A 13,555-nucleotide genomic window follows, 5' to 3' on the forward strand; every position below is an offset into this window, starting at 1 on the left:
TTGCTTAGATGACAGAGAATGCAGTCAGCTTGTTGGTAGAAATTATAAGGTGCAGATATTTGATTTTATCTTTATTAATAACCTCATTCCCTAATTCCCACCAAGGTTGTTTATATATTTGAAAAGGTGTTCTTTTTTTCTTCTTGTTTTTTTTTTTCCGAGTTTTACTTTGGTTTGTCTTTTTCACTTCAGATTGCACTTTACAAGTCTATACTAGGTTTTTCCTTTAAAAGTACATGGTTACTATTTTGTTTTTTTAACAGTTGCTAAAATTGTTAATGCCTAATATTCCTCACTGTGATGGAGAAGAGCAGTGGGGTAAAAATGGAGGATTTATGTTTACTGAACACTTGGTAAGTGTCAGTTGTTTTATATGTGTATCTCGCTTTGTCAACACAATAGCAATGTAAGGATAAAAAATAAGGTGATATTAATTTTGCCATTTTACAGAAAAGAGGTGATATGACTTGCCCATGTTTGAATACACACTGCAAGAAAGTGGTAGAGCTTGGACTTAAGTCGGTGTGTGTTGTGTGGGAGAAACGGATATGAATAAAAATACATGAAAGTCATTTGTAAACTCTTTCTAAAAATAATAAAAATATATCCAGTGTCTGTATTTAGTTCTGTTTTGCTACACTTGGGGGATTATTTTATATACCATAACATATTAAACTGAACGTATCTACATGTTCAGTTCAATGAGTTTAGATATTTACCTAATATCGTGTAACCAAAAGCAAGATGCAGAACGTTTCCATTCCCAAGAAAGTGCCCCCTGCCCTTCCCATTAAATCTTCCTTTGTTTCCTCCATTCTGCTGTTAAACCCATCCACTGAGCGTTTTATTTTGGTTATTATATTTTTCAGTTCTAATATTTCCATTTTGTTCTCTATGTCTTCTATTTCTTTGCAGACGTCCTGTTTCTTGGAAGAAGCATTTTATTTTTTCCATTTGTGACAGGTGTAATTGCTCATTGAAGCATGTTTAGCACAGTTGACTTAAAATCTTTGTCAGATAATTCTGTCATCTTGATGTTCATGTCTATTGCTTGTCTTTATTCATTCAGTTTGAGGTCCTCTTGGTTCTTGGATACAGGTGATTTTTGATCAAAATGTGGATATTTTTGTTTTACATGAGGCCGTGGGTCTCATTTAAACCTTCTGTTTTAGCTGACTTTCCTTAACACCACTCTGGCCAGGGAAAAGAGGGGATACCACTTAGTTATTGTCAGGTAGAGTTAGAAATCCAGGTTCTCCAATTAACCCCAGTTGATATCTGAGAGGTGGGACCTCTTCATTATGTCTGGGTGAAGGTGACTTTCCTGGCTCTACATCAGTCTTCCTCTGACACCACCCTGGGAAGGAAAGCTCACCTCTTATTGCCTGAGGGGGATGAAAGTCCAGCCTTGTTGCATCATCTCAACTGACCTGGTGGGGGGGTGGGGAGGTGACCTCATTACCAATTGAAAGAGATGAAAACCTGGTCTTCCTACTTGGCCTTCTATGACACCATCCCTTTGAGGGTGGTGGGGGTTCCTTATTACAGCCCGGTGATGGTAGAAATCTAGGCTTTTCATTCAGCCTTTGCTGTTAAGGGTGGTTGGATCATATTTTTCTGTAAGGTTAAGTAGAGCAGTGATTATCTAAAAGATTTTTTTATCTTGCTAGGCTGCCTCTTTGCTGTTCCTTTGGCTGCAGAGAGCAGGCTTTTGTGTCTGTGCGCATTGGCATTTCCAGGGCTTCTTTAGCTCCAAGTCTGGAATATAGGAGGCAAAGAGAAAGCCCAAGGAACTCACCACAATGTCATTCCTCAAGTTCCAAGGTCCCTAGATGGTCGGACTTTTCTCTACTGTTCTGTCATCTTATGTTTCTTTTATATATAATGTCCATTATTTTTATTTTCAGTTACTGGGATGAATTGAAAAGTATGTCTATTTCATCTTCTCAGAAGGATCCAAGAGGCAGTACTTTATTTAAAAAAAAAAAAAAGACGTTACAAAAAAAGCAGAGTAGATCATATGTAGTAAAGGAAAGTATTGCTGTATAAAAACTTGGTTTGATTCATATACATAGATAAAAATGTGTATGGGCACTGATTTATGTATCATGTTTAAAAATATCTTAGTCACCTGTGTAGAATACTTCTCTCTCTCAGTCTGATACCTGAATCCTCTGTCTAAAGCTTCATAAACCTTTGAGTATATCTGCCCTCGTATTCTCTTTATGAAAGAGAAGAGTTAATGTTGATGTGCCCCAGAGATCATCCAAAGCCTTTTCCCCACCCTACTGATATTGGAATATGTAAATTAATCATTATTTTAATTTCTAATGCATTTAGATTGTCTAGTCCAGATATCTTGAGTAGGAAAGGTGAATATTTGATGTGGTAATTGCACTTAAGTAATCTTTGGGGACTGAGATCCCCTTATAACAAACTGTTTTACAATGATAAATTTGTCTCTAGAGACAAATGAGCCAGCGTGAGTGCCATCATGTGGCTCAGAGGAGACAAGGTCCTGACACAGCTGCACGTGGTCTGAACATCTGGCTTGGATGGATAGGTCATCTGGGCCCACCTCCAGCAGCCGTACCGTAGTTGCCAGGGCTAATCAGGCAAACTTTTGAGGACAATAGAGTGTGTTTTGTGGATTCAGTCCTTCCCTTACCATGTTATTTCTTCCCCTCTATTCTCATTGACAGACTGTCTTCCTTTTCCCCACCCTCTTCTTGGAGGGAATAGGAGAGCCATTTATTACTGGTCACTTAGACTTGCTGGGGATGGACTTACTCATCTTTTAATGCTGCTGAATTACCCATCTGGAAATTCATGTTTTACCCCTGTTGTTTTTGATAGTGACAAAAGGGCTTCTACCTATATTTAGAAATTATAAGCTTCAGCATTTATCTGGAAAACCACATTTATCTGACCAAGGAGAGATTTGGGAATCATATTCTATGTCTCATAGCCTGACCCAAATGACAAAATTAAATATAATTTATCTAATTTAAATTGTCTGGGAATGGGGGAGTGCAGAATAAGTCCAAGGCTAGTCCTGCAAAGACCCATGAGTAGTTCTTTATGTTGCCAGGGTGGAGGGATCTGGGGTTCTCAGATCCCAGTGTCCTCCAGAATATGGTTGCACTCTACCCTCAAACAGGGGTCGGCAAACTTTTTTTGTAAAGGGCCAGCTAGTAAAGATTTTAGTTTTTTAGGGCCAGATAGTTTCTGTCAGAACTACTCAGCTCTGTCATTGTAGCACAAAAGCAGAAATAAACAATATGAAAAAATGAACATGGCTGTGTTCCAATAAAATTTTACTTATGGACATTGAAATTTGAATTTCATAATTCTCATGTGTCACCAAATATTATTTTTGATTTTTTCCAATCATTTTAAAATGTAAAAACTATTCCTGGGTCATAAGCCATATGAAGACAGGTGGCAGGCTGCATTTGGTCCATGGGCCATACCAACCCCTGTCCTAGCAGAGGTCTGCTGGGCAGGTTTCTTTGCCCAAGGAGACATGGTGCTCCTTTTCTGGTAGCTTAACCCAAGCCTATATTCCTGAGGCATACATTTCTGGTACTCTTGATATATTTTCATATTGAAACATCAGTGATCTGATACCCATGAACATATTCCCACTCACTCATTCAAAAGTTTTCTTGAATGATCTACATACTTTTCTCTTGGCACCTGAGGCCCCCAGCTGAGTAAGATAATTTTGTCCTTACAGAGGCTGTAGGGAGTTGAAATAAGAGGGAGTGGGTTTTTATTCTTAAATTTTATTCTTTATTGTGGTTATATATAATTTATCATTTTAACCATTGTTAAATGTATGGTTCAGTGGCATTAAGTACATTCACGTTGTTGTGTAACAATCACCAGAACTTTTCATCAGGTAAAACACTATACCCACGACTCCCCAATTCCTCCCCATCTTCTCTCCCCCAGTCCCTGGAAAACCACTGTTCCATTTTCTGTCTGTATGGATTTAACTTCTCTAAGTATTTCATATAAGTGGAACCAACAATATTTGTCCTTTGTCTCTGGGTTATTTCATTTAGCACAGTGTCTTCAAGGTTCATCCATATTGCAGCATGTATCAGAATTTCATTCCTTTTTAAGGCTGAAAAATATTTCTTTGTATGTATGTATTACATTTTGTTTATCCACACATCCATCCAATGGCTTTGGGAATAATGCTGTTATGTATATGAATACTCAAATATGTATTTGTGTTCCCACTTTCAGTTCTTTTATGTATATACCTAGGAAATGAATTGTTGGATCAAATAGTAATTCTGTGTTTAATTTTTTTGAGGAACCTCCATACAGTTTCCATAGGGGATATGTCACTTTTCATTCCCACCAGCCATGAAACTGGTTTCCAACTTCTGGGGAGTGGGTTTTTGCACGTGAAAAAAGATGGTGCCTTCAAAAGGGCGTCTGAAAAGATTGTTAACTATGTGTATTTGCAGTGAAAATTTTCCATGTTAAATTTTTAAAAGAGCAACGTTTTTAGAAATCTATTTTGGTTCTTAAATCTTCATTTTGGAGAATTCAATATTAGTGACATTCAAATTACATAAAAGTCACAGTGCAGCATTTCAGGTAAGACCACAAGCCACCTGCTGTGTCAATTCAATAACTAGAAATTGGTTAGGCACAGGAGTGGTCAGGAAGATCAGAGAAATGTCTGAAGAGGGTCTTGAAGCTCACCTGGGAGCTGCTGAGCCCATTAATCCAGTAAATAACTTTGGTGAAAACAAGAAAGGGTAGTGATGAGGACAGAAAAGAGAAAGCAAACAAAGGCATCTTTTACATGATTGACAAAGCAAAGAAGATCACGCGATGTAAGAGGCCATTTGAAAGTTGCTTGATTTGTATATATTAGGGACACAAAATTTCAGGGAAAACAAAGCAAAGCCTGTCAGAAATGGTTTTCAGTAAATAAGCTCAAGCACAAAAACCTAAATCAACTTCTAGGTTTGCAGTCAAGGCAGGAACGGCAATGGAGGATTAAAATATTTGTGTGAAGAATAAGGCTACGTGTGCAGAAAGTCAAAAACCTGTGTTCTTCCTCCTGTTTAGAGATATCTTATATTTTGAACACCAAGTACTTACTAGCAGAGAAAACTTCACTTCTGATTTAAGGTGTGATCATAAGAAGAGGGGAAATTGCTGGTTCATTCTGAAGCTGAGCAAATGTTTCTTCAGTGCCTGTGTGCCAGATTTTGGACTCAGGAGTGGAGATCGTGGAGATGAATAAGGGGTGATTCTTGCCCCCCTGAAGCTTACATGTGGTAGGTGAGGCAGACAGATAAGTAGGTGGATACCCTCAATACCATGAGGGTGCTGAAGCACCAGAGGACTGTGTGCATGAGAGAACATAGCCCAGGAGTTCTTGCTCTAGTAGCTTCTTTGGTGATGGAGAAGCTGATTGATATTAGCAGTAAATAGCCTCATGTTCTTACTGGTGTTGACTACTGAGTTTTCTTTCCAGCACTGCCAAAAGTGAGTATTGTGGTTAGTTCCTGCTGTGGTTTGGGATATTTGTCACCTCCAAAACTCATGAACTTATACCATTATTGAACGTTCTGTTGTGAAAGCTAATAATTTTCCTTACTATTTAATCCGGTTTGGATTCGCCCATCTGTAACTTGAAATCTTGTGCATCCTAAATGATCCATGTCTATGGTGACCTTCTGCAGACACCTGTGTGACCTTTTGTGACTATAACCCCTTTGTGCTTCATTTCCCTTATCTGTGAAATGAGTATAATTATGCCTCTCCGAGTTTTTCATGAAGGTTATTTGAGATCCAGAACAAAGCCTGAGGGAGGAGATAAGAGATGGTACATGCTGGGTGCCTATTATGCACCATGAAATGGCTGGTCCTTGCTTTTAGGCAGCTTAGAGACTAAGGGAAGAGAAATGCACAAATAACATCCATATAAAATGGTAGAAATAAGATCATGTGCATATGGACCTTTGTACAATCAGGTTTTTTAGATCATTTATTCAGTATTTGTTGGGTACTTAACTATTCCAGGCACATGGGGTAGGTGTAGGGGTGGGGATGAGGGAGGGGATTCAAAAAAACGTATTTGAAGAAGCGGTATTTAAGCTGAAATCTGAAGGATGAGGAGAGGTCAGGTGAAGAACAAGGATGATCATTTCAGGCAAAGAAACAGGTACGAAGCTCGGGGTGGGAAAGAATTTGGTGTGTTCAAGGAAAAGAAGTGTGTGGTTGGAGTGTAGTAAATGAGGGATAACATGGTGGGAGGTGGAGTTGGGAAGGTATAAAGGGACACTTAATACAGAGCCTTGCTGGCCATGTTACAGATTTTTGAATGACCTAAGTGTAAAGCAAAGACATTAGAAAGTTTAAGCAAAAGAATCTCATGATATGACACGTGTGTGTGTGTGTGTGTGTGTGTGTGTGTGTGTGTGTGTGTGAAGTTTTTTTTCAATAGGACTTACGAAGTCAAGTGAAGAAGTGTGGTTGGACTAGTTAGCAATTTAGCAGTCTGGGTGTGAGTTGTGGACAGCGTGGACCAGGGTGATGGCAGTGGAGATGGAGAGACGTGGATGGATTGAAGCAGTATTTTGGGTGTAGAGCTGTTGGACTGGGAGACAGACGGAAGGGATGTGTTGAGCCATGGAGAGAGTGATGTCAAAGCTGACTCCATGGTTTCTGTGCAACTGGGGAAGACTGAAGTAGGAAAATATTTTTTTGTAGAAAAATCAAGGTTCATTTTTGAACATGTTAAGGTCAAGTCATGTGTTTTGCATTGAAATGGGATGTTGAGTAGCAGTTTACTTCTTTCTAGCACTCATATGAGAGGTCTGTCTAGGCTGGAGTTAAAATTTGGTCACTGGCATGTTGATTGTATCAAAAGCCTGAGAATGGATGGAGCGTGTTAGGGAGGGAGTGGAGAGTAGGAAGAAAATGCCTGACTTCATCTGGGAAGCCTTTCCTCATTCTTCAAAGATGGGACCAAGAGAAAACCAGGCCCCAAATGGGTTGCCAAGCAGAGGGTAGGAGTTTTAGAATTGTAGAAGCTGGCTAGAAGGGAAAAATGCTGGGAAAGGGGAAAGCTGAAGATGTTGAGTAAAAGGAAATATCAGTGAAGTGGAGTCCTGGTGGGGGTGCACAGGGAGGGGATTTAGGTATCTGGACTTCAATCCTCTGAGACCAAAGGGAAGGGAATGAGATGAGAGTTAATTTGAAGGGTTGGGGTCACAGAGAGACAAAATGATTTACTATCAGAGAAGTCAAAACACACATACCTGCCACGTACAGACATGCATGCACACACACACATGCACACACATGTGCTTATTCATGGAAGTCATCTAGGTGGAATGTATGGTTCTCATAATATCCGCTGCTATTTCTCTGGTAATATCAGATACATAGGAGGGGCTCAGTAAGTATGTGAATAAATGAATGAATGAATGTCCCCAGAAAATGAGCATTAGATTTTGTTTGTGGGGGTGTCCATATTAAAGGACGTGGAGATAGTAAGATAAACTGGGAAGCTACTGGACTTGACTCCTTGAACCGCCACTCTGGTTTTTCCTTCTCTTCCACGTAGCAGTGGTAACTCTGTTTTAAAGTCCCCAGTTCTTTTGTCTGCCTCTGTTAGATTGTGAATTCTTTGAGTAACACTTGCATATATAAATCCATATTTCCAGGATCTAACCTGGCGATGGCACATAATGAATGTTCAATAAGTATTGGTTGAATGAATGCAAGAGGGTGGACTTGAGTGGATGCTTAAAGAATAGAGAATGTTCTGAGGTGGAGAGAAGGGAGCACTTTCCAGATGGAGGCAGAAATGTAAACTAAACTGTGGACGTTGAAATAATTGCATGTATGGGAGGCAGTAATGAAGTTGCCTGATTTGGTATTCTCATCTGTAAGGTGGGGATTAGTAACTCGCTCAAAGTCAAACAACTTGAAACTGACGGTTTCTGGATTTGCACTTAAGTCTTTCCAATTTCCAAGCTCCCTTCTCATCATATTATTTCCCCTGGTTATCACACCACCTCTCAACTCGCCCGAGCATTATTTTTTCCCACTGAGGCCTGATGAAATATTTACTGTCATGGACACCTTCTTCATATGATTTGTTTTCTGAGTTCTGTTTGTTCCTCTTTCCTAGCTCTCCACTGTGGTTTGAATCCACGGGGTATTGATCACCCTGCCCGTGCTGAAGGTATTAAACTGCAAATTGAAGGTGAAGGTGTGGAATCTCAATCCATTAAAAACAAAAATTTCCAGAAGGTGCCTGACCAAAAAGGAACCCCTAAGCGACTGCAGGCAGAGGCTGAGACAGCTAAGGTAGGTAATAATCCAGTTAATAAGGAGATTCTAAAGCTGCCACTTTGATATGTTGTGGTCCAGCCACAGAGGAGAACTGATCGCGCTTTCAGTAATTACCACTGTATCTCCAGTTAAATGAACACTGCATCTTGATGCTAAGTACTGATAAATGAATCTATTGACTGCATTCCCTTTAAAATGAAATTGTAACACATTTGTGGCCAGTCTTATAGCATGTGGCTCTGAGCTGTGGTTTACAGAGGATGCCTTGGACTTAAAGCTAAAAGATTCAGCTGCCAGGCTCAGATAGATCACTTGATGATGTTGGGCAAGTCATGTAACTTTCTGAATCTCAGATTATTCATCTGCAGGGTGAGAATCGTAAAACCTACCTCCTCCATGAGGTTGAGCAGGTCAAATGATTCCGTGTTTGTGTAAGAATTTTTTAAAAGCCCTGGTATTGCATGGATATGAGAGGTTTTTGCTTATAAACTCTGTTAATTAATAATAATTAATATTTTATGAAACATATACATATATTCCGGGTACTATTTAAAAGACTCTTGATGTACTGGCTTATCATGTTCCTGTAACAATCCTATGAAGTAGACAATAGTAAAAAGGACCCTAATGATGGAAGATAAAATTGTTCCATTTTGCTGTAGTATACTTAGTTCTTTACATAGTCTTTAGCCTAAATGTATGCATCATAAAACTGACAAAATAGACATTAGTAAAGGCACACCAAAATGTGGGTTTTGAGGGGTAGGTGATTCTTTGGTAAGGATGGCCTCTTATAAAGGTTTTCTACAATGGAACTGGCACTATATGTATATTTGTCTGAAATCAGTGAAGACGTTTGTTTTGGGGGCACAGTGTTGAAGAGGTTCATATTAGTTTTTTCCTTGGAAATTAATCTTCATATGGCATTTGGTTTCTTCTGTTGTGTATTCCCTGCAAGAGAATTTCCTTTTATATGTTTGTTGAGTAAGTGAATCTATGCATGCCTTGGAAAGCACATGTTGTGAGCACCCAAGAAAAATCTTAAGTAGAAATTTCACTTTGCTGTTGTATAATAACCACCTCCCTTCTTTTCCAAATAATGTCTTCCAAAATAAAATATGAATTCTTTTGCTTTTTCTACAGTTTTGAATAATTACCATTGTTGTTTCCCTTCTTTAGTGCGGATAATTAAAAGTGACATTAATTTTGTGGGTATGTGTGATAGAGAATGAGGGATGGTTAATGAGGAAGATATTGCAGGTATCTTGCACTAGATGTTTTAGCTCAGAGAAATTGTACCTCATAGGAAATTGGCTGGTTATCATAGAAGTTTTGTTTCTGAACAGAGTTGGAAATAAGTGATTCTGTTAGGACATCTAAACCTGGTAATTCCTTGGTGCTACACAGGCACCTTGAAAGAGCCAGGGAAAAAATGTATTAAGGGTCTTATTTATCTAGGAAGATAAATAGAGTTTGAGTAGGATCTTTTCAAAAGGATGCTTAAAATATTACAAATTAGAGTAGAGAAACAAGAAAAATTCATTATTGATATTTGCCTGATTTTAATTCAACTTTAATTAAACATTTATAGATTATATCTGTTTTATTTGCAAACAGATTGGTAATATAAAAAATTGATTCATGGGCTGGCCCGGTGGCGCACTGCTATAGTGCGCCGCTTGGGAAGCGCGGTGGCGCTCCCGCCGAGGGTTCGGATCCCACATACAGACCGGCCGCTCACTGGCTGAGCGAGGGGCGGGAGCAACACCGAGGGTTGCGATCCCGTGGCCGGTCCCGGTCCGGTACGGGCGCGACACTGAGAGTTGCGATCCGTTGCTGGTCACGAAAAAAAGACAAAAAGGAAAAAAAAAAAAAAATTGATTCAAATGTGATATGATGTGATTACTTCTGAACTATCTTGAATATGTGATATTGTAGTAAATCTTATGTTTTTGTGTCAGTAACACTTTGTCTTGGATCCTAGATCGCTTTATAGTTGCTTTGCTAAAAACATATTTCATTGAGAATGTAGAAGTCTATAATGAACATTTCCTCAGGAATAGATCATATATTGGAAGCCAGATATATATGAGTTTATCCAAATCATCTACAATGGAACCCCCAAAACAAATGGTGTTTAAAGGAGATTCTGGGGGTTCTCACATTGACAGCATATTTAGGGGTGAATAGACTAGAAATTTTAGTAAGACTTAAACAAAGTAATTGTTCATTATTTTCACAGAGGACTAGATGACAATGTGGTTGTTAGGGGAACAGAGTTCAAAGTACCATAGTGTCATTACCCAGGATGCCAGCAGTGTCACAGACCCTGAGTTTCTGTACCACAGACTTTGAAGTGAATCTGTTTTGTGCATGTGCAAACACATTTACATTTTCTCTTCTGTTGTATCTGGAGGGCTAGTAGAGTTGTGGGTCATCTTTCTTTTTTTTTTCCTTTGGGTGGGCAATTGAATATCTGGTAACTTGACCTGCACTAAGCTCATCTAAAAAAAAAAAAAAAAAAAAAAAATCCTCTGGCTAGAAATGCATGCATTGAAAGCCATTTAGTAATGTAAATTGGTACAGCTTTTCTGGAGGACAGTCTGATAGTAGTTTCAGGAGTTTAAGAGTGAGTAATTTTTGGACAAAAAAAAAAAAAAAAAAAAAAAAAAAAAAAAAAAAAATCCTCTGGCTAGAAATGCATGCATTGAAAGCCATTTAGTAATGTAAATTGGTACAGCTTTTCTGGAGGACAGTCTGATAGTAGTTTCAGGAGTTTAAGAGTGAGTAATTTTTGGACAAATAATTCCCTCATTAGGAACTTTTCCTAAGGAAATAATCATCCAGATGTGCAGGAAAATGGTAACCTTAGCACTGTTTGTAATACAGAAACATTAAAAATGACCCAAATGTCCATTCATCAGACACTGGCTGAAGAAACAGTGTGTATTCATCCAGTAGAATTTTTCCTTTGTAAGGAGGCAGGAAACCTGTTTCTATTCATGTGGGAAAATGTATGTGATTTTAAAGTGGGGAGGGGAAGAGAGGGGCAGTTTACTGCACAGTGGGTATAGCATGTTACCATTTGCTTAAAAATGTCTTTCTCTGTATAAAGGCATCACCAAGTCTGGGAGCGTTTATCCCACAATTTGAGCAACGGTTTACATCTGGAGTTGAGATTATGGGGAAACTTATCCTTTCTGCACTTCTGTTTTGTTTGAATTTTTCAAAAGCTATACATTATTTTAAATTTATATCTTTTAAAGCCCTTTTCAGATTTTCCTATTAACTTTAGTAGCTCAACCATGACTTTTCCTGTTTGTTGGGTTAGTATTCTGCCTTTTGGGGTACTGGATTTCCTCACGTGGCTTCTAATTCTTGCTGGTAAGTTTATTTGCCAAAGGAGTGACTTATCATGGGGTCTTTTTGCCTACGTGTGCCTTGGATTGTGGAGGCCGTCTACTGAGGTGCTTTTACAGTTGTCTCTACCTGGACTCTGGGATGTGATAGCTCTGACCATGTGTTACATTCATGTTTCAATTTGACATTCTGTCTGTCTGTTTCTGACTGATTATGTAGATCACGTCCTCCCATATGCACTTACCATTTGCAGACTTCACTCAGGGAACTTGGTTACAGGTCTTTATTGTGCCTTTGGGCCCTGCCGCTTTGAGTCTGGCCATGTTGGGCTTTTAAACAAATCCCTTGGCACATAGCCTATTCCAGACCCCTAGCAGGCATGCGAGCTTTGTGCCTCCTCTCTCCTGTGGTTATCTGACACCTAGAGATTTCTGTTGCCTGATTTTAAGCTTGGCCTTATATAAATTTAAAAATATTAAAAAGTATTTTCTAGTATCTTTAAGCTATACTAGAGCCTGGGATGGTGGGGGAGTTTTAGCATGTGCTTAATTACCATTTGACCCTGAAATTTGTATGGCTTTCAGACTTAAAAATATGTATGTGTGTGTATGTACATATACACATTCACACATTATATATATATATATATATATATTATACATATATGTATCTATTTTTTAAACATATATCTATCCATATTCATTCTGGAAATTTTAAATCTTCTTGCTTTTCTATCTTAGAGCCAACAGTCCCAAAATCACTTTCTAATTCCTCAAAAGACTCAGAACCCTAATTCCAGAAGGAGGTTGTTGCTGCTGAAAGTTGCCTCTGGCTCCTATAGACCAGAGTACCCAGCTTTCTTTCAAGCCTTATTACAGGCAGCATTTAGTCTGGTTGATAAAAAGCGAACCCAGCTGAAATATGAATCTGCAAAACATATTTACCAATGTCAGTTCCAAATGCCTGTGAATGCTTTGGTATCCAGAGAGATAGTGTGTGTGCTATACCACAGCTGCGATTACAAGTTCTAGATGCAAAAACTATGTTTACTTAGCTTTACAGGAGGATACAAGGCAAGAGATAAAGTAGGAATAGCACCTTCATCTCATTGGGAGGCACAGCAGTTATCCAAGTACACAGCTTCTTTTGTCCCCTCATCCACACAGGGACATGTACAGCTGCCGTAGACAGGAGTCAAGGTGAGGATGAGTCTCTTTGATGCAGAGAAGGCACAGCCTCTCTTTCCCACCAGGATTTTATACCATTCTAGTCATGTAGACCCAAGACCAAGTCTCAGCTCCTGCAGACCAGGGGAAGTTCCACATGCAGTTTTCAAGGACATAGCCCTGTGGGGGACTGAGGTCCTCCCAGATGGGCACTGCCCTGAGGTTAGTTAACACTTTACTCACAGAGTGGTTGGGATAAGATTGCAAGGGAGGGTACTTCAGCACAAGTAGAACTTGACCTGTACTGTGAAGTGTGGCTAAAATTCAAATACGTAGCACTAAGAATGGAGGGCACCCTTTGCAATGAAGTCTAAGCATCTTAAGCTGAAGTATGGCAGTAGAGATGTTCAGGTGTGTTCAAGTCAGTCACTTAGAGTCAGAGTTTATGTTGTTGAAATTGATGCTGGAACAGTAGGTTGGGGCCACGCTGTATAGGGCTTGAATGCTGGGTAAGTAGTATGGATTTGCTTTCTACCTGCATTGTTTAATATGGTAACCCTTAGCCACATGTGGCTATTTAAATTTAAATTTACTAATATTGTATAAAATGAAAAAATTTATTTCTTTGGTCATAACAGCCACATTGCAAGTGCTCAGTTACCACATGTCTAGGGGTTCTTTTGGCAGTG

The 13,555-nt window shown here is 39.1% G+C and overlaps 1 protein-coding gene across 1 annotated transcript in view; it reads left to right on the forward strand.

Moving 5' to 3' along the window:
- Nucleotides 1-8,359, forward strand: part of LOC103606377 (sterile alpha motif domain-containing protein 12) — a gene marked incomplete at its 3' end in the record, with an annotated part of 41,200 nt that extends 32,841 nt beyond the window's left edge. The window contains exon 2 of the mRNA XM_008590983.1: nt 8,177-8,359. Within this exon, the coding sequence (XP_008589205.1) occupies nt 8,177-8,359 (183 nt within the window). The remainder of the gene's footprint in view (nt 1-8,176) is intronic.
- Between the last annotated feature and the right edge of the window lie 5,196 nt (nt 8,360-13,555).

Source organism: Galeopterus variegatus, unplaced genomic scaffold (assembly GCF_000696425.1).
Source record: "Galeopterus variegatus unplaced genomic scaffold, G_variegatus-3.0.2 Scaffold6530, whole genome shotgun sequence".
In the NCBI taxonomy this organism is placed as follows: Eukaryota; Metazoa; Chordata; class Mammalia; order Dermoptera; family Cynocephalidae; genus Galeopterus; species Galeopterus variegatus.